We start from the raw sequence: 27,743 nt of genomic DNA, 5'->3' as shown, positions 1-27,743 counted from the left end.
GGGTTGGTGGGTGGGAGGGAGGGAGGGAGGCCTGCAGGAGGACCTGCCCACGTGCCCACGGAAGCCCTGCCTCATCTGTCGTGGGTCACCGGCTAGGGGACACACAGTGCTCCAAGGACCCCCAGTTACTCGCACTGTGCCTGGCCAGTGCCCAGCCCTCACTGAGCTGCAGTCCCTGGGCTGGGACTGGCCGCTGAGCACAGGGACCTCCACACGGGGCAGAGGTCCTAGAGCCATGGAGGGCCAGCCCTGGGGGCCAGGCTCCAGGCCAAGGAGTCACACCCGCCTGCCCTGTCCACGCGCCTGAAGAGACAGCACAAGCCTAACAGACACGAGTCCCCAAGGGCTCTGGTCTCCGCCTGCCTGGCCCCTGTTCACCACTGCGGACCCGGGGCAAGGCGGCACGGGGGAACAGCCCTCTGAGCTCCTTGTCACCACTCGGGCTCACACACGCAGCCGACAGGATGGGACCAACACCTCGAGTGCCCGACGAGGTGTCTCAGAGCCAGCCCCACCGACCCGCCAGGACACGGCTCCCAGAACATCCCCAGGCTCCACGGGTGAGCCTGCCCGGGGGCCCTCTCCTCAATGCTCTGCAGCCCCCGACACCCGGGACCAGGGAACCCCAGAAAGCTAAGTTCCCTCAGCTGGAACAGGACAGGAAGACGAGCGACCTGAGCTGCAGGAGGCCCTGACCCGCCTCCATGCCCAGCTCTCCCTGACGGCCCATCACGGGTCCCCCAAGGCCTGGGAGAGAGGCGTCCGTCATGGGTCCCCGGCCACAGAAACCCACCCCCGCACACTGCGGTCTGATGTCAGGGTCAGGAGGAGAGGGTGTCCTCTGACCTTCACTAGACTCCTCGTCCTCCTCGTCCTCTTCGTCCTCCTCCTCCTCCTCCTCCTCGTCTTCCTCGTCCTCCTCCCCGGCCCCGAAGCTCCTGGAGGCTTCCAGCTCCTCTTCACTCTTCCCTCTCAGGAGCGCATGGATCCTCACGGCCTCCTTCCAGGGAACGCCGCCCAGGTCCGAGGTGGGCAGCGGGGGCTCCTCCTCCTCCATCTCTGACTCCGAACTGCTGTGGGAACGACCAGAGAACCCAGTGAGGGGACGTCTGGAGGCCAGGGGCACAGGCAGAGAAGTCAAAAAGGCAGCTGCCCGCTATGGGCCAGGATGGGACAGAGGACGCCTCAGGGGCCAGCGTAGGGGGGACAGGGGGGGAAGCAGAGGGCAAGATGGGCGCACGGGCTGCCTGTGCAAGCCTCCCCGCCCCCTGCGAGAGGCAGTCACTGCTCGAGGGCCCAGGCGCCCGCTCCCGGGATAAGTGTGCCCCACCTCGCCCTGAGGGCTGGGCCTGGACGCCCGCTCCCGGGGATAAGCGCGCCCCACCTTGCTCCGAGGGCCCAGCCCAGCTGCCTGTGTCTGGGAGGGAGACCCTAAGCCCTCGGTGCCCTGCCTGACGGGGGAAGTCTGACTTCCTGCGGCCTCCGGTCAGGGTGGAGAGTCTAAGAACGCAGTTTGGGGCAAAGGCTTTTGAGTCACACAGCGTCAGCTGACCTGGAGCCGGGCTTAACCACAACTACCCCCAAGAGGGAATGTGAACCCGGAGGCTCTGAGGGTATCGCCGCACGTCAGCACCAGGAGAGTGGCTCTGCCTGAGCACGGCTGTGAGCACTGCCCCTCCAGAGGGCTCTGTTTCATCGTCTTTCTAGAAAATTATACCCCACCCAAGGGTGATGCGGGAGACTGTCACTTCCGCTGGGTCAGAAGCAAGGGTGGTCTCCTGGGCTGTGTTCCCCCAACCCTTCATGGGCCAAATGGCTCTGCCATGACAGCCCTGTCCACACTGGGAAGGGGGTGTGAACACCTGGTTGTCAGGGTGAGCTGGTGGAGTGGGAGATGTACTTGACTTCACCACGCCTGTGCTACTCGTGGGTCCTCCAGCCATCCACTAGCTTGTTTTACCCATTTACAGTCAGTCTGTCATTCAGCAAATGCTTCTGAGCACCTAACTGAAGATCAGTTAGCAGATGAGGAAGAAAACAGCAGGTTCCTCACTGCTCAGCTCAGTCAAGTGAATCCTACTCCATTCATGCGTTCATTCATTCGTGCCACTAAAACTTACCAAGTGTCTTCTGCTCACAAAGCCCTTCCCAGACGCTGCAGGGAACACTAAACTGCCACAGAAAAGATCCTCAGTCTCGAGGGAGACAAGATGCAAACAGCAGGACTAGACAGGGTGGCGATAACTGAAGTGGGTGAGGGTCAGGGCAAGGCAGTTTCCAGCAGGAAAACCTAGGACTGTGGACCACAGAACGCGTGCCCTCTGGAGTCTGATTAGCTTTCAGTGTTGACTGAGCTATGTTTCTGCCTTATCACCGTGACGTCATTTGTTTACTTTCTTTTTAACTAACAACACTGACCAACCCCGGGCTTGTCATTTAACATCTTCCAAAACAGGTAATCAGGGTAAGAATGTCCCCTGTGCTCATCCCTAACCTCAGGTCAATTTAGACAACTTCAGGTGGGAGAGGGGAGGCCAGGCTGCCCTCCCTTCGAGCCAAGCACACTGGGACCCCAGTCGTGGGCGGCAGTTCTCTGTGTGTGTGTTGGGGGGGGTGCTCAGGGCAGTCCATCCCTGGGCCATGTCACAAGGGTGGCCAACATGATGAGTTTCCACTTGAAGCTGCAGCAATTCAAGGACCATGGAGAAAAGCAAGGGACACACTTGGCATAAAAAAATTGGGCAGAAAGGTCAACCCTCACCTCTCGCCACAAGCCACAGGCTCTCAGTCCCTTTCTGAGTGGTCTTGCCACGTGCTTCCGGAGACGAGAAGCAGGCAAGCCCACCCCCTGCCTCTCTGAAGGCCAGAAGGAGACAGACAGTTCCTCCTAGGCCTCATGGTCCATGGGCACTCAGAGCAGCCCTTCAAGTCTGGCCAGACTCCTCACAGCACATCAGACGAGGAGGCAGACAGGGAGGCCACGCGACCTGCCTGTCAAGGGTCACAGCCAGCATGCAGACCCAGACGAGCTGACTCAGGGCTCCGCAGCGCTCGCCCCCGGCAGGCAGCAGTCCCCGCAGGCTCACCTGCTGGCTGCGTCCTCCTCTGTCCCCGTGTCCAGCACGCTGCTCAGGTTGTGCTCGGCCTGCGTCTCCTCAGGCACCTCCTCCAGCCCCTCCGCCTGCCGCACCGACAGCCGGTAGTTTTCCAGCTCGATCCTTTCCGGGGTGCCCCGCAGTCTCTTGGCGACGCTAGGCTCCTCTAGGCCATTCACGCTTGGGCCTGCACGACAAGCAAGAAGCAAAGTTCTAGGGTCAGCGATGGGGATGACGGAAGGAGCCTTCCCCTGGAAGGAGGGGCAGCCTTCCTGCGAGGCTGGGGAGCTGGACGCCGCAGCGGTCAACAAGGCTGGGGCCCTCAGAGCCCAGAGGATGCTGGTGTGTGTGTGGGGGGCTGGTGCAGAAGACGGAAGACCCCTCATCTGCCCTGCAGGAAAGCCTGGGGAGCAGTGGACACTGGCTGGGGGGGAGGGGCCAGGCTGGACCTGAGGGAAAGCAGCCTGTCGAGGGGAGAGTCCTCCCACTGCCCCCACCCCTCGGTCCAGGACACAGTTGGGGTTTGAGCACTGCATCTGGCTGGTCAATGGGGCGGTCCAGGGAAACTGCTGCGGAGCTTCTCACACCGTGCAATTGTCTGTCTCATGTTGAGATTATGGTAAAGGCTCTTTGTTCCATGGGACCCCCCTACATGGGCAACTGCACCCACACAGAACAGTCAGGCCCCCTCATTCCTGGTGATGCCAGCTGGATGGCTTGGTTGAACTGGTGCTTGTTGGCTCTGTGTTGTAGAGGGACCTTTCCCCTTTGGAATTAACAAGCAGATTTGCGCAGTTGTGGATGGAGACCCTGGACTACCTGTTCCCAGCACCCCTGTGTCCATGGTCTGAAGATCACTGATGACCTTGCCTGGGTCGGCTGTTACTCTGGGAGGCCCAAGGCAGTGCTTTCTAGACTCTAGCATTCCTTTGTGAAGAACTCTGAGGACTGCAGAGGGCACGTGGACTCTGAAGGGCTCAGATGTCAGATGTCACTGCCATGCCCCCTCCACTCCCATCTCCATCCTCACACTTCCTGACACACCTGTGACCCCACTCTCGGGCAAAAGAGGCCCCCCTCGCCCCAACCACTCTTGCCTGTGCCCACTGGGACAAGATGCAGCACGTGGACGCAGAGTCACACAGACCCCCCCCGAGACACTGGACCACACCAGCAACTGGCTGAAAGATCTTAGGAAAATCCCACGACACGAAGAGTACATTTCCTGATCTTCAATGAGGACAGTCCCATGCCCAGGGTTACTGTGCATGTGAAGGGGATTATATTCACACACACACACACACGCACACACTCACAAGGGCCATCCCCGTGCCCACGTACACTGCCCTTCTCTACTATGTTCACCATGTACACGGCAGCATTCCGCACACGAGCTAGGTGATACGTCTTGAGGTCCAGCAACCTTTTCACTCCCAAGTTGTACAGGTCTCCTGTATCCCTTTGCCCTGGACTGCAAATGGCAGTTACTGCACCAGAAAGCCGAGGGAGAGCACGGCAAAGGGACCCCAGGTGGAAGCAGGCAGGCTGTGGGGCTCGCGTCCCGCCAGGGCGGGGGCCCAGCTTCTGTGACACCCCAGGCTCTACAGAACGACACTGGGTTTGACTGGTCAAGTCACACCGCCAGCCTCAGGTGACAGGTGGTCTTCCGGAGAAGCTCAGAACTCGACGAAAGATGGAAGGACAGGATTGATGACCACTCCTCACATGCCAACTGTCTACTTGTCCATCCGTATGCTTACGTGAGGCACAGAGAAAAGAATGTTGTGTGGATGCAAGAGGGAGACACTGACCTGCCAGGAGTCAGCGGTGACAGAGGGACCGAGGAGGGAAAGTGCGACAGGGATGAATCAGAGCTGTCCCAGGAGACCCAGCCGGTGGGAGGGGACAGCCCGCAGCCCAGGGAGTCCTTTCCAGAAGGCCAACGGGCTTGTCCACACCCAGGCCTATGCTCCCCATCTGCAGGATCCCAGGGAACTTTTGCTTTCATGTTAGTTTTCCAGTGTTAAATTCTTTTTGCTGCTATTATTGCAGCATCTCCCATGGGTGCTTTTCTGGCACGTGGGAATCCTGGCACATGTCATTCTCTCTAAGGCACATACCCTGGTCTCCACTAAAAGACCGTCCCAGAGTTCCGTGTAGCTCTCCAGGTAATATGTCTTTCCTGTGCTGAAACACCTCACAGGGGAAGCTCGATCGGGCCCAACCATCTGCCGCGTCAACCTGTGGGAAGCTGCAGCTGTGACGAGCGCACTGGGGTTTGCTGGTGCTCTTTAGTCCCCGCCAGCCGAGCTCCAGCTGAAACTCTTGCCTTCCCACCTGGCCACCTGCCTCCACACACCTGTGCACACAGGGGCGCCACAGGGGCCGCCCGAAAAACAGGAAGGCCCCTGTGATCTGCCCAAGGGAAGCAATCTGTCCACAAGCCACTCATGCAGCTGATCACATACGCGGCAGGTAAAGAGAAGGATGGCCCCACAGGTCAGCCCGGCCCAGGCCTCTCACCTCCCGCTACCTTGGGCACCCTCTGCAGGCCCCCAGCACTCAAGTTCATCTGTATCACGCCAGCTACCCTCCGAGCACACCTCAAACGGGGATGGGGACTCGGGGAGGAGGGTGCCCTCTGATGCAGAGCACTCCCAGTTGTCTCTGCCCCTGGGCACATTTTTAAGAAACTGCCCATAATTCAGCTATCACAGGGACAAACCTGCCCACCCCTACCCCTGCCTTCCACAAAAGGCTGTCTGCTCTGCAGCAGGCTCCTGTTGAAGACAACATCTCCCTCCCCCCAGGTAGCCCAAGATTTGTTTCTGGAAATGAGCCAAGTTCCACCAGCAGGTCCACAACCACCATCTGAAACACAGGGTCTCGTCTGTCCACCGTCCTTGAGACTGGCCTGGACACTGGCCAGTCCCCGAGACTGACCAGTGTCTGGGCAAGGGCCCTGTGAGGCTGACGGAGGAGAGCACAAAGCCCTTTCCAGCGGCCAGCCGGGCACCACAAGGCACTGTCCAGTCCCGACTCCATCCTGCAGGGGCCATGAGGCGGCACAGAAGGCCCTGGGGGACGGATGTGGGTGGAGCCAGACCACTCCCAGGCCCCGTTCCCGGGAAGCTGTGACCCTGCTGTTCCTCTGACTCTCACGTGGGTGCTGACAACTCAGCGTCACTAAACCCCATCTGTGACTGCTTTCCCTTCGTTGCTATAGTGAAGAGCCTCTGGTGGTCACAGAGTCAGCAGGTGACCTCACAGCCTATTCATGCAGGCTGAGGAAAAAGCAAGACCAAATTTAGCGAAGCCCTGCAGGGACTTAATGTGCTGTGCTGGCCAGCTCCCAGGCCCAGTCTCAGGACCAGACACACAGGACCTTCTCACTGTTCTGTTTCCCCAAACCTCTGCCGTCTGGGAACGCAGCCCACTGGGCCGTGCGGTCCTCACCCTGAAGGACGCATTGCCCAGTCAGCAGAAACAACCCGAACTCACACTTACTCTGATGACCCCAGCATTTTCTGGAAGCCCCACCAACAAGCATGGCTGACTGTCGTCCTGAAATCCTGTTAGATCAACCAGCTTCCATATGTTCTAGCTTATTTGCTCCCGACAACAGCCTTAAGAGATAAGGGGAGCAGGGAGCCTTTTGTTCACGTTTTCTAACTTCATTAGACAGAAAAGCTGAACCTCAGACAGACCACTGACCGGAGACGGCAGGGTGACAGGCTGCAGGGCTGGAGCCCAAGTCAGCGCCTTCTCTGCACGTGTTCCCTAGCCCGGCTCTGTTCTCTGAGGATGACCATGTTCCAGGGTGCAGTGCAGTCCACTGTGGGTCATAAAAGACTTCTGGACCTCTGTTCTAGAACGCATTCTCAACATCTGACAGCGTCTGCAGCACCTGCAAGGACGCCTGCTCCCACACGGGGTTGTGGGCTGACAGCCTGCCAGGGTGGAGACCCTGCATCACTGCCTTGGTTCTCGCACGCCCTCCGCCTGGTCTCCCACAGGGAAGGACCACATGGAAGCAGATTTCACGCCTGCACGCTGTGCCCACTTCTGACTCTAGTCTAGAATGGTGGTTGTCAACCAGATGATCTTCTCTTTCAGGGTCTCCTGGCAACATCCCAACCTGGGAAGGGGTCCTGACATCCACGGATTCTACAAACAGCCGACAACGCACAACACAGAAGTATCTACCCAAACGTCAACAGCACTGAGCCCGGAATGCTGCCTGGAAGTCACAAGGGACTGTCTCCAACCTCGAGCTCAAGGGGCCAGCCACCCGCCAGACGCTGGACCACAGCCCGACGGACAAGGTCGTTAGGATGGAGCGGTGAGCTCAGACATCCCCCTCTGCTGCCCACCTCTGCTGCTCAGGTGAGGCATCCTGACCCCAGAGGGCAGTACGTGGAGCAGCCCCCCAGGAAGGGCCACGCCAGGCCCACAGGCCCACGTGCTGGGCACACCACCCCACCCTTTCCAGTCCTCCGGCGTGGCCTGGCTCACAGGAACTGTCCATTCCTGCCATCCACGCAAGGGCTGCCCACACACCCGCCCGGCCCTCCAGAGCAGGGCCTGGGGAACAGAAGCCCACAGGTCCATCAGGAAGTCCGCTCACTAGCCCAGGGAGAAAACCAGGCTTGGAAACACGATGTGGAAAAACACTGCTTCATTTTTCCATTTCCCAAAACATCCTCTGTGGGCTCGCAGGGCCCGTCTCAGCACGCCTGCCTGCAGCTGGGCCCGATGTGCTCAGGCCTCTGAGTGCTCATGTGCCAACCGGAGCTGACCCGACATGGCAGAGCCCAGAGGGCAATGATGCACACTCCCTGCTCAGCCGGGTGTCAGGGTCATTTGATGTGAGTGGAGCCTGGAGGGGCCCAAACTCAAGACAGATGAGAAGGTCAGTGTTTCCTGTCCTGATGATTCTGCTCCAACTGTCAGTACAGAATCAGGCAGACCCTGTCTCTCCCTCTCCTTCAGCCAACCCCACCCAGGGCGCCAGGCCGGGCCACTGCTGAGAACTGTAGAGCAGTACGTCAGCTGCACCACCCTCGGGGCCTCTTAGATGTGATAAAATGCGAGAGCAGAGAAGAAACTGGGGCCCAGGGAGCAGCACTGATCATCCCCCTGAACACAAGCCCGTCTCCTTGGGACTGACAGGCAGGAGGGTCCCAACAGACCCTCCTGGGGAGAGGTTGCTCCGGTCTATTCTCACTGACATGACTTCAGGCTTGGTTTCATTCGATTCATCAAAGACAGCTGATACGGAGAAAACGAGGAGAAGCTGGCTCAACATCACTGCTCTCCTCCTCGGTCTCTTCTGACCATCCCCTTCACGTACTAGGGATGAATGCCCTTGGCTCTCGAATCCACCCTCTTTGCAAAGGCACATCCCCAGCCAGGGGGTGGGGGTCACTGCTAAAAAGCTGGGGACGTATTTCCTGGGAATAACCACACGCTCGCGGATGACACAGGGCGCTCAGGAATGTCTTTAACGCTGTCATCTCTGCGGAGCCAATAAGCAGCTCTTCCCTCTCCCCAGCAGACAAGCCGAGGCTGGAGGCCGGACAGTGCCAGGGTGGTGCTATGTCCTGCAGGCAGACTCCACCGGCTCCGCCCAGGTTGGTTATGTGGCCTCGATCCAGTCTGCAAAATGCCGCCTTCCTCGCAGCTACAGGGGAGTGCTGCGTCTGGACAGCGCCTGGCACAGAAGTGCTGCATGCCTGCTGCATCAACATTACCCGTCCTCCTGAACCATGCTCTGAGTTTCTATGACACCAGCTCCAGCAGCAGGTTGACCGGTACAGTCACTGGGGAAGCCCGACACGCCAAGCTTCACTCTGTTTTTATTTGACGGGGACTCCAGGGCAGACATGGGTCATCCCGGCTGTAAACAGCACAGCCCTTGGCGTGGTGTCTGCAGTCGCCGGGAGCACAGCCGCCGAGCCCTGCAACGGCTCCAGCCTCCACTGGGGCTGGCTGCCCACACCCACACCCGCTCCCCATGGGGCTGGGCCTCCAGCAGTGCTGGGGCCCCAAGGAAGCTCTGCCTCACTGAAGGCAGGCAGGGAGCCGGTGCAGAGTGACCCACAGGAGACCGAACCAAGGGTAAAACCTCTTTTAAAGGAAGAATCTACTGACCCAGAGAAGTCTGTTGGTAGCAAATGCTGGGAGGGAAATTTCACAACGGGTCTCTCCTACCTGGAGATCCTTCTAGATCCTGACTCGGTTCTAGAAAACAGGGACACAAGAGTAAACAGGCTGCTGTAGCCATACTGGGACCACTTCAGCCGTACTGTTCCCCTTCGGGGTCTCAGATCCCTAGTCACACTTTCAGGTCTGACCTCTGAGAAGCCACCTAGCCCCAGGAGGGTCGCCCTCTCGGGAACTCACCTCCAAGGATGTGCGGAGTCACCACCATGGAAGAACACGAGAGCTGAATGACGCACGCCTATTTGGGCCTCTGCATGGAAACAGCCCCGATGCTGTCACGCGTCTGAGGCCCAGGTCCTCCCGGGGCCCCGGGCCTCGCCTGGCAGCCTGGGTCTACAGGGGCCCCAGTGGGGCCAAGTTTTCTCAGGAAGTTGGCTGTGATGGAGGCCCAGGCACACCGGGACCCGGGGTGCAGGAACTCAAGAGAAGCAGGTGCCTGATTGGAGGGCCCGAGCTCTTCCGGAGACCGGGGCCCCTTAACACAAAACAACTACCAAAGACCCACAGTTCCAGGTGAGGACACTGTGAAACAACAGTGGCACGGTGGGAATAACCCTGATACCTTACACAAGCACAGAAGAGGAACTCAACGCACACACTGAGGACAGGCTCATGCGGTCAACGTACAGTCCACAGTGAGCTGGCAAGGACAGAAAGAGAGGTGAAGGACACGTGAGAGCTAACAGAAATCCCGACTGGACTGTGAGAACTTTCCTGGTCATCACCCGCACAGCCCCAGGAGGAAAGGCATCCCCAAACTGCCCTTTGCACCAACAAGAGGTGTCTGTGAGTGATGGGGGCACTCTGACCTCCCCTGTAGACACTATCAAGGGCGAGGTCAAGTTTGCTTGGCTTGAGTTAGGGCTTGGGTGGGTGGGTGAGGGGGCGACTTGCCCTCTCAATCACTGTCTTTCTTGGAGCAAAGCCTTGTCCCCACCCTTGGTCCAGAGGACCTGTGGAGCAGGAGGCACAACCCAGCACCACGCCTTCATCCCCACAGGTCCTCGGGACGGTCTCCTGGCCAGCACTCGCTGGGTGCAGGGCTGGACCCTGAGGTGCAAGGTAAGCCCTGGTTCGGGAGTCTTGGGGAAGTCGCAGAGCTCTACGAAAGGGCCTGGGGTGTAGGCACGAGTTTCCCCAAAGCCCCGTGCAAGCCGCTACACCCCAGAAAGGCCGTGTGGGGACTTGTCTCCAGTGTGTCCCTCGGGGGCAGGACGGAACCCAGGGTCTGTCCCGTGCCCCCATCTGCACACAGGAGCCCTCTCGGAGAGTGTACCAGTCAGGGCAACAGCCAGGGAATTGTTGAGAAAAGAAGAGACTGGGTTTCAAGAAGTTTTGGGAAGAAACAGACCCAAAGGGAATTCTCCAGGGTCTTCACCCGCTCTTTCTCTCCCGGCCTTTTGCAGAGGCCAGGACAGACCCGACTGACTGATTTCTGAGAAAGGGGGATAGGAGGCAGGCAAGAAGAATTCGGGACCCAGCAAGGTGCTGCAGCCGTGTGGGCACCCAAGAGTGGAGGGGAGAGGCCCTTCAAGCCAGACCCTGTCTCCTAGAGCACAGCTGTGCAGACGGGGTGGTCAGTGTCCCTCACCCCACTGCGGCACCCTCTCGGGGCCCAATTTAGCACCCAGACTGGCTGAGCCCGGCTCCATGGGACGCACTGCCAAGGTCACAGCAAATGTGAGAGGGTCTTGGAGGCTCAGTCCTCCAGGCTCCAGCGGTCAGGCAGAACTGGTCCCCCAGCTCAGGGTCCATGTCACAGAAAGAAACAGTCGGGAGGACAGACCTGGACCATCCCTGTGGCCTGAAAGCCTCAAGCAGAGGAGAGGTGCCGACGTGCTCCTGGGCCTGGCACTGGCTCGTCAGGGGGAGGACACCGGCCTGGGGCCCCAGCAGACACTGGCTCAGGGGGAGTTTCTGTTCCTCACCTGCCCGTCCCCCAGGGCCTTCATGCAGGCTGACTGGATGTGCAACACAGGTGGCATCTTCCTCCACGAAGCAAGCAAATGTCTTCCACCATGCCCCCCTGCCCCCAGAACAGGGGCCTTTCCACTGACAGGAACCTTTACTTCAGGTATAAACACGCTGTCTCCCCACTTCAGTACACCTACACTCTCTCCCGACCCAGCCCCGGAGCGAGAGTCCTGAGGCACAGTGCTGTCAAGCCCACTCCCGAGACCTGCCTGAGGGGGCCCTTCCCACCCTCCAATCAGGAGAAAGGGGAGGAAAAGAAATACTCAGAAACCTGAAGATTGTTTGGAATTTATTCTCTTAAATAAGAACGGTAACATTTGTTAAAAAAAAAAAAAAAAAAAATAGAAGCACAACACCTTAGTTTCACAGAAAACAGTTTGACGGAAAAAACAAAGTTACACAATTAAATAAAAACAGCTCACAAAGAAACACACCAAAACTCACAACAGCACAGATTAAAGGCAAGCACGACGCTTCACAGAAGGCAGGCCGGAGGTAGAAAGGCGGGCATCCCTGACACAGCTCTGGTCTCCGTACCATGCCTGGAGACCCACTGCTGCTTAACGGCTCAGGAAAAGTGGGGTGTGGAACCCCTTAACTAACTGGTCAGGCCTTCAAGGCCACGCTGAGGCCACTCTCAGGACAGACTATGGGATTCCACTGTCTACAGATACACTGAACACCAAGAGACAGCAGGAAGCTGCAGTAACAGGCCCAGGGAGTCAGACACGCCTTGGAACCGAAGCGGTCCTCAGGGCCCCTGAGAGAGAGCCCTGTGCCCCTGGTCTCTGGTGCTGGGAGTATGCTCTGCTTGCTTTCTGAGACACTCACCCCGCAGTCTCCCCCTCCACCAGGAGCCCGGCTTCTCTGCTCCCTCCAAGCCCCGACCAGAACACTAAGCTAGGCCAGGTCCCCAGGTAAACCAGAACCAAGGAAAGAGAAGCTTTAGAAAAAGCTCCACTAGGATTGTGATTATTACTCAGGGCACAATATGTAAACGTGTACTTATACACATGAAGCTAAACCGGTACAAGCGCATGTGTGTATATATGTAAATGTGCATATATCAAACACCTGCTACACATGAAGTTTAGTACAAGCACGTGTGTGTATATATGTAAACGTGCATACATCACCATTTGCTACGACTCTCAGGACTGGGCAGGGAAGCTGGATGTGGAATTCTCTGCCTCACTAACAGGTTTTCCAGAAACGGAAGCAGACTTGGGAAGCAGTGGGAGATCTGGCAATAACTCCCTCCTGAGGGCAGGAACCCAGGATGGGTCGGAGTCGTCCTGCCATGCGACCGTCCCAGCTGGTGAGGTAAACACCTGGTTTCCGAGTGCTCACTCAGCATGCCCACTACGGAACGCGGGTGCCATGCAGGTCTGCCTAGGGATGGGGGCAGGCAGTGCCCAGCCAGACAGCCATGTGTGTTAAGATCATCTTTCCGTAAGATGACAGACAATGAAGCCTTCTCCCCGTCCCATGTCTGTCGCAGGGACTGGAAGGACAGCGTTTCTGATCCCCATGACTCCCACCTGTACACTTCAGTTCTGGTTCCCCACCATACGAGGTGTAAAGAATGAAGAAAGGGTCTCAAAACCTGCAACTGAGGGTCTTGTACTCAAGGGGAAAATGTACCATCTGGGGTTTTCTTTCTCTACCTGTTCTCCAAATGTTTCCTACAGGCAGGTACTCTGAGGCCAGGGTAAGGAAACCTGTGCCAGGTCCACGAACCTGCAGCAGCCAATGTAAGAAGCTCGGAGACAAACTAGTTACAGACTGAGAACAGAAAAGAGGGTTTCTACATTAAAAGCACATCACAAACAAAGATGTTAAACTAGGCAGCAGCCACAGGCCAGGCTGCCAGAGACAGGACGTTGGACTAGGTTCTAACTCACAGGTTGTGTTTGTATTTTTGGCAACAGTAGTAATTTTGTGGTGGAAGAGGCGAACACAAGGGAATGGAGGGAAACGCCACAGACTAAAGGGGGCAGATGCACAACAGCCGACCAGTCACGGCTCCTCCAGCCCCACTTTCCGGGGAACGGGGACCCGGGTGTGAACCACACTCCATGCACCACTCACTCCTGCTCAGAGTGCAGCCCAGGGCACGTGCCAGGACCTGGCCTGACAACTGCCGTCCACAGCACACATTCTGAAGCCCTCCAACACCTGAATTTTTCTGAATCTCTTCAAAACAAGGTTCCAGTTAAATGGTTTTTTTTTTTTTTTTCCTATTAAAGGAGTAGAAAAAAATCAACGTCATGCCAAGTGTAACAGGCACCCATGTCCTGCTCCTCTCCTACGGAGGGGAAGTGCTGGTCCTGGGGTGTGTCCACACTCAGAGCCATCGTTCTGAAAGCCCAGGTCTCCAAAGGCAGGACCCCAGTGCTCTGGGCACTGGCTCACTGCTGCCCACAGGGTACCTCCAACCAGGGCTCACATCCTAAACCCCGCGTGCTGTGAGAGGTGCGTCTCCCTCAAAATCAAGAAGGCCCACAGGCCTTTGATTCAGTCACAAGCCCAGCTCTCATCTTCTATCCCTGCTTCAGAGAAGGTTCCTCTTCTCTACGGAACCCTTCACTCTTCACAGCTCCTAAAATCCTGAAGTCCTTCCAAAGCAGACAGACGGACGGCAAACTGAACCAGATCGAGTGCATGACCAGGAACTGCCTGACCCCCGCTGGCTTCATTCTTCTGCAGATGTTCACAAGAGGCTGAGCGCCCTGGCTGTGTGCTGAGCCCCAGGTAGTGCTCACCTGTTCCAAGGCACATGCCCGCATCTCTGCCAGTCCCTCCCCGACTCAGGAGCCCTCAGCACCTCATAAGAAAGATGGATTATAAGTTTAAGGGGTAGCAAGTCCTTTGTGGCTTAAACATGGCTATAAAATGTTGGTCCAACCTGCAGGGCACTTGCAGACTTGCCCAGATCAGAGCGAGGCACACGCACCAGCAGAGCTGAGCTCTCCTACGTCCTGCCCCCGGGGCTCCATCAGTTCCAAAGCGCGGTCAGAGGAGCAGCGCTACCAACCTCCCGTCTGAGGACCAAGAGGACCACCCTATTCCTCCTCCCTTTGGGAATCCTATGACCAACTCCTCTCCATCTAGCTGATAACCTGTGCTTTCCATGTGGTGATTTCTGTGGACGGGAGGACACCTGTGACAGGTGACAGCAGGGCCCTGACGACTTCCTCTCCCACCGGCTGCAGTGAGCTGGCCTGTGACCAGGCGGGGCTGCATAGGTCCCCGGGACCACCCGCATCTGTGGGACTGTGGACACCCCACGCAGGTTGCTTTGGCAGAGAGTAGGGAGAAGCAGCTTTAAGGGAAAAAACACTATTCCTCACAACAAAGCTGGTTCCGTGAGCCCTTCTCTTCCTGCCTTCCGAGATCAGAATAAATGTTTTTAGAAGTGCGGGTGGCGGCACTCGCCTCCTGATGCAGGAAGAGGTTAAAGTGGAACCAGCCAGGGCCTGTCCTTCAGCAGTCACAGGTGTGGGGAGAGCAACAGGAACTGCCCCAGACACCAGTGCAGCGAAGGGGACAGAGGAGATCCAGTGCAGGTGAGCGTGTGTGCAAACCCCGGGGCCTTCTCACAGCTCCACACTCGGCCTGAGGAGCCCACCAAGAGGGACTACAGGAAGGCCCTGCTGCCCTGGCTCGTCACGTAGGTCAGTGCTAAAAGTAGCCAGCTCTGAACTCCTCTTCTCTGGACAGGCCTGGGCTTGGCCACCAGGTGTCTGATGGATGTGGGCAGATCCCAGGGCCCGGCAATAAAACTCTGAGACTTGGAACAGACGGCACGAAGTGTGGGCAATGCCGCTGACCTGACGGTGCCCTACTGGCTCACAGTGGGCCAGTGAAACTCCCCTCGGATCTGCACCAGCACCTCCGACAGCCCATAGAGGAAGGGGACTCCGAAAGCAAGCAGCTGGCACATGAAAAAGGAGTCCGGAGGGTTCTGGGCTGCCTGATGCCCAATCGACGAAATGCTGCACTGGAGGTGCTGGCTCATCCCCTTGGCCTTGTCGCAGAGGCCGAGCGAGTGACGCGCCACCCAGCCAAACAAGGAAGTGAGGCTACCTGGGCTTCTCTCAGCAGGGCTGGCACTGGTGCTGGGCCGTCCGCTGGCGTCTGCGGCCGGGCTGTCCTGCAGGGGTCCCCGGGCCTCCTAGGAGAGGAAGATGACTGAGTGAGGCACCACATCTCAAGACACGGTGACACCTCACTGTGGTCGGCTGCCCTCACCAGGCAACCCAGAGATGTGCCAGGACACTCGTCACAGAGGTCGCAGGAGTCATGGTCCAGAGGTGCCTGGTATCCCTTCCCACCAGCTCTCTGCCACCCCAGAGGCCCTCCGGGAAGCAATGGTCAGCTGCTGACACACACAGGAACACCCCATCAGAGAGGATACCAAGCTCACTTGAAAAGACAAGCAGGGAGCTAACTATGCTCAGATTTTTAAGATAAAGTTCTTAGATGAGTGGCCCCCAGAATAAACAAAGTTAAAGGAGTTGGCTACAGAACATTTATTTTGAGCCAAGTCCTTTTCTAACGTCCTCCTCTCAGGAAAGGTGCAACTTTCAAGGCAAAGGCTTTTTTACACAGAACGATCAGAAGGGAGGGGTGCACAGGCTCTTCCCAATGTAGCTCAGGTGCTGGCAAGAACACTTCCATAGTGAAACCCAACATTCGATGAGGCCTGACATGCTGCCCCTCCCCAAATCAGACCAATACCACTTCTCAGACCCTCCCACTCACAGGAAGGGCTGCTCGCTGGTCACCCAGGGTCTGTTGGCCATGCCTGAGCTGTCACCACACTGGATGGTCACCTGCTGCCCCCAACCCTGCAGCCCAGCCCCGTTACCTTTCCAGACAGAGGCGCCCCTGCCGGTCTCTTCCTCTGCGCAGGGCCGGACAGCCGGTAACAGTAGTGTGGCTTGCAGTAGAATTTACCTGCAGGCAGCAAGGGGCAGGGGAAGAGGGAGTGAGCAAGTCTCTGAAATGCCGGACTTGACCCCTGGTCTTGGCACACGCGTCCCCATCGCCCCAGCCCGACCTTGCCCAGGCCAGGGCTCTCATCCAGGAAGGCCACGCCCTCCTCTTCCCTGTGCCCGTATGTGTGGAGGCCACGGAGCCATCACCCAATCAGGGCTCAGAGCAGAGACTGCAGCCTGTACAGCGGGGCCAGCAAACAAAGTGGCTGTGTGTGCAGAACAAAGATGCGGTCACATGAAGAGCTGGAGGAGCATTTCTGGGGGCACCGAGGATGAACACAGTGCTGGAGGCAGGAAGGCTGCCACGGGTGGGGCAGCCCTGAACATCAGCTCTGCCGTGGCCCTCTGGCAACCATGTGCGACTCGGCGCAGGTCAAACTGCAGCTCAGATCCTTAGTGGGTCATATCAGCATTAAAGACAACGCAGAACAAATAAAAAAGTCCTACAACTGACCCTGACTAGAACAAAACAGAATTAAGCCTAATAAAAAGCATCGGCATGCACAGGGCATCCTCAGGGTCCGCAGTAGTTCCCAGCGCTCAGCTGTGCCCACCTGGGCTGTCTGGGTCCTGGGGTAACATTGCATCCTGTTGCATAACGTGTGTCCTGCTGCCTAACGCATGTCCTACTTTATAACACGTGTCCTACTGCATAACACGTGTGTCCTGCTGCCTAACGCGTGTCCTACTTTATAACACGTGTCCTACTGCATAACACGTGTGTCCTGCTGCATAACGCGTGTCCTACTTTACAACACGTGTCCTACTGCATAACACGTGTGTCCTGCTGCATAACGCGTGTCCTACTTTATAACACGTGTCCTACTGCATAACACGTGTGTCCTGCTGCCTAACGCGTGTCCTACTTTATAACACGTGTCCTACTGCATAACACGTGTGTCCTGCTGCCTAACGCGTGTCCTACTTTACAACACGTGTCCTACTGCATAACACGTGTGTCCTGCTGCCTAACGCGTGTCCTACTTTATAACACGTGTCCTACTGCATAACACGTGTGTCCTGCTGCCTAACGCGTGTCCTACTTTATAACACGTGTCCTACTGCATAACACGTGTGTCCTGCTGCCTAACGCGTGTCCTACTTTACAACACGTGTCCTACTGCATAACACGTGTGTCCTGCTGCCTAACGCGTGTCCTACTTTATAACACGTGTCCTACTGCATAACACGTGTGTCCTGCTGCATAACGCGTGTCCTACTTTACAACACGTGTCCTACTGCATAACACGTGTGTCCTGCTGCATAACGCGTGTCCTACTTTACAACACGTGTCCTACTGCATAACACGTGTGTCCTGCTGCCTAACGCGTGTCCTACTTTATAACACGTGTCCTACTGCATAACACGTGTCCTGCTGCCTAACGCGTGTCCTACTTTATAACACGTGTCCTACTGCATAACACATGTCCTACTTTATAACACGTGTCCTACTGCATAACACGTGTCCTACTTTATAACACGTGTCCTACTGCATAACACGTGTCCTACTTTATAACGCGTGTCCTACTGCATAACACGTGTGTCCTGCTGCCTAACGTGTGTCCTACTTTATAACACGTGTCCTACTGCATAACACGTGTGTCCTGCTGCATAACACGTGTCCTACTTTATAACATGTGTCCTACTGCATAACACGTGTGTCCTGCTGCATAATGCGTGTCCTACTTTATAACACGTGTCCTACTTTATAACATGTGTCCTACTGCATAACACGTGTGTCCTGCTGCATAACGCGTGTCCTACTTTATAATGCGTGTCCTACTGCATAACACGTGTGTCCTGCTGCATAACGCGTGTCCTACTGCATAACACGTGTGTCCTGCTGCCTAACGTGTGTCCTACTTAATAACGCATGTCCTGCTGCATAATGTGTCCCACTGCATAACGCATGTGTCCCACTGCATAACCCAAGTGTCCTGCTGCATAACATGTGTCCTGCTGCATAACGTGTGTGTCATACTGCATAACGTGTGTCCTACTGCATAATGTATATGTCCTGTCGCATAACGTGTGTGTCCTATTGCATAATTCATGTGTCCTGTTGCATAACGTGTGTGTCCTGCTGCGGGTGGGACCACAAGCTTAATTAATGCCAAACTTGGCTTTTCCCTTGATGTTGGTAGTGGAATTCAGTCACAGAGGGGTGTTTTTTCCTTAACCTTTTATTTACTCCCACTTACAGTCAAGGTTTTGAAAATTAAAGGATAGACCCTGTTAGAGAAAACTGTTGAAACCGGAGTAATCCCATTCATCATTCTCATTTGGAGAGAGCAACTCCTTTAACAAATGAACTTTCCTATTCTTGAAGTTAAAAATAAGAGGACCTAACAAGGAACACGATAGAAAAGATCAATGAAACCGACATCAGACTAATTCAGAAAAACAGAGAGAAGACTCAAATAAATAAAATCAGAAATAAAAGACGACATTACAACTGATACCATAGAAATACAAAGGATCCTAAGAAACTACTAAAAACAACTATTTGCCAATCTAGATAACCTAGAGTAAATGAATAAATTCCTAGAAACATAATTTATCAAACCTCAGTCATAAAGAACAAAATCTCAACTGACCAGTACTGAGTAAGGAGACTGAATCAGGGATTAAAATTCTAGCAAAACAGAAAAGCCCTGGACCGGATGATTTCATTGGTGAATGCTATCAAACATTTAAAGAACTAACAACAAGTCTTCTCAAATGTACCCAAACAACTGAACAGGAACACTCCCAACTCGTTCATGAGACCACCATCACCCTCATATCAAAAGCCAGATAAGGAGCCTGCAAGAAAACTACAGACCAATATCCCTGATGAACACAGGTGCAAAAATTCTCCACAAAATATTAGCAAACCAAATTGAACAGCACTTTGAAAGGATCAGACACCATTATCAAGTGGGATTTATTCCAGGAAGGCAAGGAAGCCTCACCCACCGCTCTCCAGAGTCCACCCAGGACAGGTGAGGTCCTTCCTGACACTTTGAGCATCATGGATCCCTCCTCCTCTGCACTGTACAAAGTCAGTCTGCACTGTGCCCTGGAGCCCACGGCCACTCTCACGCTGCCTGCTGCCAGGGCATCCCATGCAGGACCCAGTCTGCTTACACTCTATCCACTCCCACAGAAGAATGTGTCTCCAGGTGTGGCACAGAATCTAGGGGCAAAAATACTTGTGGATCGATTCGCTGGAGCTGGAGGGATCCTTTCAGGCAAACTTCACAGACAGAAACACTGGGCGGGCTTCACTCACCAAGCCCATCGGGGAGATCAAAGGCGTTCTCCAAAGACCCGGTGTGTGGGGTACAGAGAGCTGCACCCCTGCCCTCGCTTTCCATTCGTGTTACTAGAGGACCAGAGGCCACAACAGTAAGAGCCAGCTTTCCTCAGTTCCTCTCACTCACTATTCAAAGAACCTGGATGAGTGACTATCTCCTCATCACAGGGCGGTCCCCTCCTGTGTCAAGGCCACCCCACCAGGATTCACTCCCCCTCCTATTCACCTGCATCTTTTCATCACTTTTGGATCAGTAAGACGGCCTCTCAGAAAGTCCCTCTGGGGTCCTGTAGGAACGGGTGTGAAATCATCAATGTCTTGGGTGACTGTTTCCAGTTAACCCCAAGGTTTTTCAGGTGGCAGACACGCCTCTCCATTAGGTTTTTGTTACCAGTCTGCATAATCCTCCACCTTCTGCCTTATCAAGGTCATTCCATTATGAAATCAACAAATACCACAAAAGGCCAGGGCTGGACCAGCACAGTAAACCAGACAAAGGCCTGTGCCACGTGCTCTCAATTCCACAGAGATGCAGATGCAAGAGAGAACGGGTGACAACGCGCACAACTCGGGCACCTTCGGGAAGCCAAAGTCCGAGAACAGTGGCCAAGGACGCAGCTTCAATGTGCTGCCACTGACCTCAGGCAAGAAACGCGGCTTCTATAAGACTGTGATTCTTCTTCTCTAAAGTAAAGACAAAAAGACTTATTCTCCCTGGCCCCTTTCGTCTTAAGATCCGGCCGTGAGGTAGGAGAGCAGGTTATCTGTGAAGCCAGGGCAGGCGTTTAGGTAAACACATGCCCTTCTCTTCTCCATGGTCACCGAGTCATCTATGACACTGCCTAGTGACTCTATGGATGGATCTACGGGACAGACTCTTAGAACACAGACTAGAGAGGGGTGGGGGGGAATGCTCAGGAGAGGTGGAAAGAAAGCATCTGTGTGAGCAAGCAGTGGGGACCGTGTCCGGGTGCACCTCGGCATGGGGAGCTCACCGTCCTCGAGGGCGTAGGCGTAGGCTGAGAGGCGCAGGGTGGTGGCACAGTGCTCGCACTTGAAGCAGCTCCGGTGGAAGAACTTGCCCTCGGCGCTCAGCCGCTCCATCACATAGACCCGCTTCTGGCAGAAATAGCAGGTGTCGCTGCCTCCCAAGTTCTGCGGGAACTCCTTCTTTATGGAGCCCTGGGGGAAGGAGGCACAGGTCAGGGAGAGGTCTCCTAGCACTCCCCAGGTGCACGACCCTCACTAAGCGGCTCAGCCTGGGGAATGGAGTCTCGTGCCCACGCAGCACTCGGCACTGAGTCTGTTCTCCGCTATTTATTAATGATCAAACCAAGTTCTTTCAACAGACTCTGATCTGATGGTGCGCCTGTGGTTCTCCATGGACACAGGCTCCTGGGCCCTAGAGCACTCACTAGGAGATTCTGTGTATACCGTTCACACAACATTCTGAACAACAATTTCAGTCCTGGAAGGTCAGTTACAAAATACAGACACCTCAAAAAAAAACACACACACACACACCACATGGCACATAGTGGCTGCGTATGTCACTAGAGCTACTTAGAGCAAAGCAGGTGTGTTCTCCAGAGCCGCCTTATCCAGACAGACAGTGCCCTTAGCGTATCTTACCAGTTCCTTCTTGTCTAGAAGGGTTTTGGGTTGTTCTTTCCTTTGAAGCTGATTGGCTATCTGCTCAGCCAATGAGCTCACTCCGCCCGTGTACATCTTTATATACTTCTATTGGTTGGAGATTGTAAAATGACCAGAAAGAAGGAAAATGAGAAGGAAAAAAATAAATAAATTAAGAAGACAGGGGAAAAAAAAAATCTTTGAAAGGTATAAAATGAACACAGGTGCAGCAACAAACATGCCAACACGGTGCCCACGAGCAGGGGACAAGGTGTCAGTGTCCACACGCTGGCGTCAGCACAGGCGGGGGCAACGGCTGCAGGGACAGCGAAATTCAGGAAGGAGAACCTGTTGTCTCTCACATCTCTGGATGAAGTGCAGGGGACAGGCAGGCGGGAGGACAGGGTGGATGTGAACAGACAAGAGTGGGAAGGGCCTATGGCCCAGTGGCTCAAACTGCATATGAAGAACTCGAGGGGACACCCCCGACCCCGGCTCCGTAGACAGCGGGCACCAGAGAGCGGGCACATCCCCGGCCTGGGAGAGGGCTTGGGGAGCTACTTCCTCATTTACTGATAGAAAGACAGCAAGGCCGACTCTCCGCCTGGGTAACCTGTGTCCCCGGGGATGACATCTGTCCTCACTGGTAACTGCTGCACTCAGAGGCCCCGTGCTGGGCATCAGAGGCCCTGGCTTTACCAGGAAGAACCTTCCTCTGCCCGTTCTCCCATGGAGAGTTCTGTGTTCCCCTGGGCCCTGAGGCCAAAGCCGTCCGGACTGGCCAGGGCACTGCTGATGCCGCTGTAGGAGTCTGCGGGGCTGCTGTGGAAGCCAGATGTGCTTCCATCCAGGAGGGGTCCTTCATTAAGTTGAAACAAGATGAAAGAAAAATCCAACCACCTCAACCCTTTTTCCAGCAAAGCTGAAGAAGTCACGAGAAAACTACGCATTTCAATAGCAAGCTTTCTTGTGGAAATCCTGCTTTGAGATAGTCTGCAGGGAATGAGGCTGAAGCCTCGCCACAGCCCATGTGTGTGTGACATTCTCAGCAGCCGTGTGCCAGCGGGTCTGAGGAGCCCTCTCTCTTATTCCGCATCCAGAACATGCAGGAGGGCTAGGGATGCCAGCAATCCCGGCAGGTAGCCATATGGGAAGGAACCACCGGCCTGAGCAGTGGCACGTCCCGGGTGGGGCGAGGACACCAGAGAAACGCTCCAGGGAAACGGACCCTGCGTTAACTACGAGGACAGCAGTGGCGCATCGGGCAGTTCCCAAGGTTCAGCTGGAACTGAGGGCTCAATTATGTTTTCAATTTAAAATAAGGAGATTTCCAAAGATTAGTGCCATTTGCTCATTAATTCACAGTTTATACCCACCAGTGGTCGAGAAACACAACTGGCTCTTAGGCTCTTAGGCCTCTTTAGATAGAGACATGAGGGGAGCGTAAGCCTCAAACAGACAGACACTCAGGTGCAGCCAAGCTGACCCCAGGGGCAGAAAACAGCACACCCCCTGCAGCAGACGAGTGAGTGCGTGGACCAGACACCGCGTCGAAGGCCGTGACATGGAGCAAGTTCAGGGTCATCCCAGCTCGGCCGGGACCCTGTGCTCCCACCAGAAACCAGCACCCTCAGCAAGCGCAGCCCAGGGCTGCCTGGCACAAAAGCACCTGTCACCTTCAGTGCTCTTTGTTTTCAGCGTGAACAGCAGATGGTTTTCCTCTCCCAACTCTCAAGAAACAGCCGCAATGTAGCTATCTCTGGACTGACACTGGGGCCACCACACACGCACTCCTTTCTGCACAGTCTGCCAGCCGCTCAAGAACAGGGACAGACAGGATGGGCCGAGGGCCCTGCCACCTGTCTGAAAACCCTGCACATCTGGGACAGCTCCATCGTAGGACCCAGCGGAGCTCTTTCCTCACATGATTACAGTTCAAGAGGCACCTGGAATACTGGCTAGCCACCACTCCCTTCAGGATTTAATTACACTACAGTTCTTATTTTATAACGCATTAATAAGAAGGCACGTGGAGTTAACGCTTTATCATTAACTGGTATGGTTGGAATATGGCGAATGTGGGCTGACATGGACGGAACTTGCTGCAGTGAAGCAAGCAGCCGTCTGAACTCAGGTGGACGCCTGCCACCCTCACATGCATGAAGGACACACACAGCAGGGTCCCTAAGGAGACAGGAAGGACGTTTGTGTGGGAGAAGAGTGGAGGCTGGCGAGGAAGCGGCTTTGCCCTGAAGGAGCCGAGCTACCTGTCGGAGGGAGTCGGAGGAAGGAGAAGCAGGGCGGCTGGCGGAGCGGAGGCTTAGGGAAAGCTCCCACTGATCGACAAAAAATCGACGAGAAGGCTCAGGTTCTGGCTACAAGATGGAGGAAAAAAAACCAAAGGAAATGTGAAATTAAAAGTCACACACGGTCCTGAACACAAAGAACTTGGCAGTTTCAGACCCTTTATCTGGATAACAAATGCAGTTAAAAAAAACACTCTTAGTTCCAGCAGCAGCAATGGCTCATTCCAGGCGGGGTCCAGCCCACACATCCTGTGCGCCCTGCTGAGCCCCTCATGGCCTGAGCTGGAATCTCTCTTGGGCAGAGGGGATTCCATCAGCTCATCACTCTGCTGGCCTGACGTGGAGAGGACCACAGGGACAGCAGATCTGCAGCGAAGCTCACTCTTTTTACATAAAAGCCAGGAAAGTGGCCCCTCCTTCTTCTGGTGGGGCTGAGACTTCTCTGACCCTGGAACCAGCCCCCAACCCTTGCAGCCCCCATGCAGCACGTGGAGCTAGTGGGCCAAGCAGCCAGATTCTCCGGGCCCCAGCGAGAAGGGGCCAAGAACTCGGCGGGCGGTAATTGCTTCGTTTCCTGTAGGTTCGGGCTGAGATACCTGGAGGGTGCAGGGAAGAGGCACCCCTCGGCTCTGAGCTCCCCTACTTCAGCTCACACTAACTGCAAAGCTTCGGGTGTGATGGGGGTGATGAAGAGTGTCACCAACCTCTGCTTTAGAGGCTCAGATAGAAAAGACCAAACTCCCTGGACAGTAAAGAAGCAGACGAATGTACAGCTGGATGGGGGTGGTGGAGGAACAGTCTGGCAGGGACATAAGCAGTGACCCTCAAGAGCATCTGGACGGGAGCCCTGCACTGAGGAACCTGGAAACCAGCCCCAGGATGATGAAAGTCTCGCTGCAACCCACAGCCCCAAGCTTCTACCTGCTGCTCCTTCCAGTCTCTCCTCTCCTTCAACACTCTTCCCTCTGTTCCTGCTAAGGCTCTGCTTCAATCAAAATCATCGGGACCGCCCCCCCCCCCCCGCCAAATATGCATTCCCCAAAGCAGAGGGTTTGGCCCTGTTCAGTGAAAAGGCTGAGATTTCTTCTAGAGAGGAACCAGCCTGGGAAGGACGATGAAAGAGGCTGGGCACATGCAACAGCGAGGCCATGGTGACACGGGTGACGTGGAAAGGCCACGCAGGCCTGCCTCAGGGACCTGCTTCCCGTTGCCCTGGTGACAGTACCGAGACACAGGGCTACTGCTACTTCCCTGATGGGCCCAGGGGAGCCGGACCTACTGCTCAGTCATGAGCACACTTCTCAGACAGCAAAGGCAGAGAGAAGCCAAAAAAAAAAAAAAAGAGAGAAGGCCCACATGAAATGAACAGGGAGAGCTGATTCTCGCTCTGGCTGCAGACTGGCATCCACTCGGGGATCAATTAAAGGGTAACAACAACCAAGAACGTTCCATAACGTCAGTAAGCTTTTACATGGGCATCTCTGCTACTCAGATTATTTGATAGCCAAGCGTGACTGGCCGTCTGTCCCCGAGTTTCCCAGACAGAGGATCGACAACTGCCCATCACAGACTCCGTCATCACCTTCCTTCCCTGCCCTGTCCTCTTCATCCTTGAAAACTCCCCATGCTGGTAAGAGCTCTGGCTTCCTCGGGATTTCTACCTCAAGATCCCAGACTCGCGGAGGAGCAAAAAAGTCCCTCCTACTTCTGGATCCTGACTTTCCCCTGGAGTCAAAGGCACATATTTACAGGTGGGAAAGAGGGCGGAGGGCAGGAGGAAGAGGCCTTTCATAGGAGCACACGTCTCAGGGTTTTTTTCTGGAGTGGATGGATGCTCCGGGAATGCTATTCCCATGGATCATCACTGCTAGCAAAGAGTTCTGGCTCTTGGCTGGGTGACCAGAGTGTGCAAAAAGCAAGGGACAGGGGCCACGCCCGCCTCCCCCCGCCCCCCGCCCTAGCGTGCCGCGTCTGTGTGGCTGCCAGCGTCCCATGCCATGGGCATGCTTTTACCCTCTCGTGCTGGGGGCTCTGCTTGCCACGGCTGTCGGCATCAAGATCCCCGTGTGTCTGTTGGCAATAAAGCAGAAACTTAAGCTCCATCCAAACTCTCTATCTGGACCTAATGAGTGACAGTGCGACAGAGTCAGAGTTCACTTCAACACACATCCTGCGGCCTGCTGCCCCCAGCAATCACAACCCCATCCACATCAAACCCCTATCACCCAAGGACAACTCCCAACACAGCTGTCCTGCTACGAGCCAGCCACATGGATAAATGGCTACGGTTAGTACAAATGTGGAGCAGACAGGTTTCTTCCACACAGCAGCACACGGCCAGGCATTCAACGGGAGGTTAACAGGAGAGGCAGGTTAGAAGGGCGAAGCTTTCCACAACAAGACATTAGGAAGGAAAGGTGGGGAGGTGGAAATCGGCTGGAGTAAATGACCATGACAACAGTCCACAGGAAGCTCCAGGGTGGGACATGGTCCCTGAACAGGAACACGGGACAGGGCGAGGAGAACAAAGAACTGTGCGCGGGAGGACAGGGCCCAGTACACAGGCCCTCGCTGTCCTGAGGAGCAGTCATAGGGCTGTGGAGGCCTCCGGTCACTCTGGATAACCCAGGATTCACTGTATGGCCCTGCGCCCGTGCAAAACTGACCCAAAGCTTCCGAGTTTCTCTGGAGCCCATAAGCAGGGGGGTCCCTGAGGGCTGGATGAGCCCAGGGCTCAGGTTCCAGAGTCACACACGCGGGCTCAGCTCTTGGATCACTGTTCACTACATGACCTGGCCTCCCGACCCTCTGCCTCGGTCTTCTCAGCTGTAAGAGGTTGACGCTACCGGGACCTGCCTTGGAGGGTTACTGTGAGAAGACACTGAGACGACACAGGAAAATGCTCAGAAGCCTGCCTGGCTCACAGGAAATGCCCGTGGTGGTTCTCAGGCATGGACAGGGCCCAGGGCAGTCACGGCCCCACAGGGGCTCAGGGTCCAGGCCCAGGGACATCGGCTGGGCCTGCTCATCAGACACAGCACAGGGTCACCTCCTAAACAGGCTACCACAGCTAACGAAACGTCTTTCCGTAGACCCTGCCTTTCTTTACAATCAGTATTTTATTTTACAGGGACGTGCAACACAAATCAAAAACGCTGTTCTGTAACCGCACTTTCAATGGGCATGCTGGCCACAAACACATGTGTGGCCCACTTGCCATGAAGCAGTTCTCCAGTGTCTGCCTAGAGAGCGAGAGAGGTGGACGGAAGGGCAGCCATTCGTTGGCAAAAGCCAGATAAACAGAAGACAGGCTCTCAAAATTGGAAGGAACCAAACTCATAGAGTGAAGCCCTAGAAAAAGCTTCCAAAGTCCACCTGAACTGCACCTCCCTGGGCAGCAAGACCAACATGGCTGACTCCAGCAGGGCTGCATGAAAATGCGCTCAGTCTGGTGGACCTTGTGTCTGGGTCAGTGTGGTTTAAACTTTACAGCTGCACGGTCATCTTCGTATGATATGGGGCTGAATTAAACTACCCAGGGTTTGAACGTACAATTGCTACCCTGAGGCCCACCAGTACCGGTCACCATGGAAACGAGGGGACTCTGACTTGGTCTCCACCCTAGCCACCCACACAGGCAGGCAGGCACACAGGACAGCAGAACATGCAGAGGGGGTCACCTGTTGGCCGCCACGTGCCCGACAGGGAGGCGGAGTAGGGGGAGGAGAGAGGGTGATCACTTTTTTGGGGCAGGTCCGAGAACGTTCCTTGTCCCGTCGCTTTTACACCAACAGACACAAACAGAGAGAACACAGGTGAAAAAGACGGCCACACTGAGGTTGGTTCTGGAAGGACGAGAGGCACCTGCCAAAGGCATCCTGAGACCCCTTCCCAACCCCGCGCCTCCGTCAACACAAATCCGTGTCTCCAGGGAGCGCCCGCCCCGCCTGCCGTCAGCCTCTGGTTGGAGGCGCGCTGTCTGCAGATCCGAGTCTCGTGCAGCCGCTGTGGGCTCAGGACCTACAGGGCAGCACTTTCTTTCTTTTTTTTTTAGGGCAGCACTTTCTAAATCCCAGACCTGGAGCATATTCTTCTTTGTTGGTTTATCAAGAAAGCTGGGGGCAGAAGAGAGGGGCCCAGGACATACCCTCACTCACACTCAAAAGGTTCTGGGAGATGACCAAGGAAACACAGGAAAGAGCAGGAGACA

At 55.6% G+C, this 27,743-nt stretch overlaps 1 protein-coding gene across 4 annotated transcripts in view; it reads right to left on the bottom strand.

Moving 5' to 3' along the window:
• MICAL3 (microtubule associated monooxygenase, calponin and LIM domain containing 3) overlaps positions 1-27,743 on the bottom strand; it is a 141,716-nt gene that overhangs the window by 27,640 nt on the left and 86,333 nt on the right. For 3 of the 4 annotated variants that reach the window (XM_061124605.1, XM_061124606.1, XM_061124607.1), the window contains 5 exons: positions 20,591-20,777; positions 16,168-16,256; positions 15,384-15,471; positions 3,087-3,282; positions 847-1,073 (listed from right to left, as the gene is read on the bottom strand). In XM_061124605.1, coding sequence (XP_060980588.1) covers positions 847-1,073; positions 3,087-3,282; positions 15,384-15,471; positions 16,168-16,256; positions 20,591-20,777 — 787 coding nt within the window. Of the gene's footprint in view, positions 1-846; positions 1,074-3,086; positions 3,283-15,383; positions 15,472-16,167; positions 16,257-20,590; positions 20,778-21,227; positions 21,336-23,494; positions 23,603-25,546; positions 25,604-27,213; positions 27,313-27,743 lie in introns of all 4 variants that reach the window. The other variant, XM_061124604.1, reaches the window with a different exon arrangement.

The sequence above is a fragment of the Dama dama genome, chromosome 22 (assembly GCF_033118175.1).
Source record: "Dama dama isolate Ldn47 chromosome 22, ASM3311817v1, whole genome shotgun sequence".
NCBI classification, from domain to species: domain Eukaryota; kingdom Metazoa; phylum Chordata; class Mammalia; order Artiodactyla; family Cervidae; genus Dama; species Dama dama.
The sequence above is the reverse complement of the archived record's forward strand: the minus strand, read 5'-3'. Positions and strand labels throughout refer to the sequence as shown.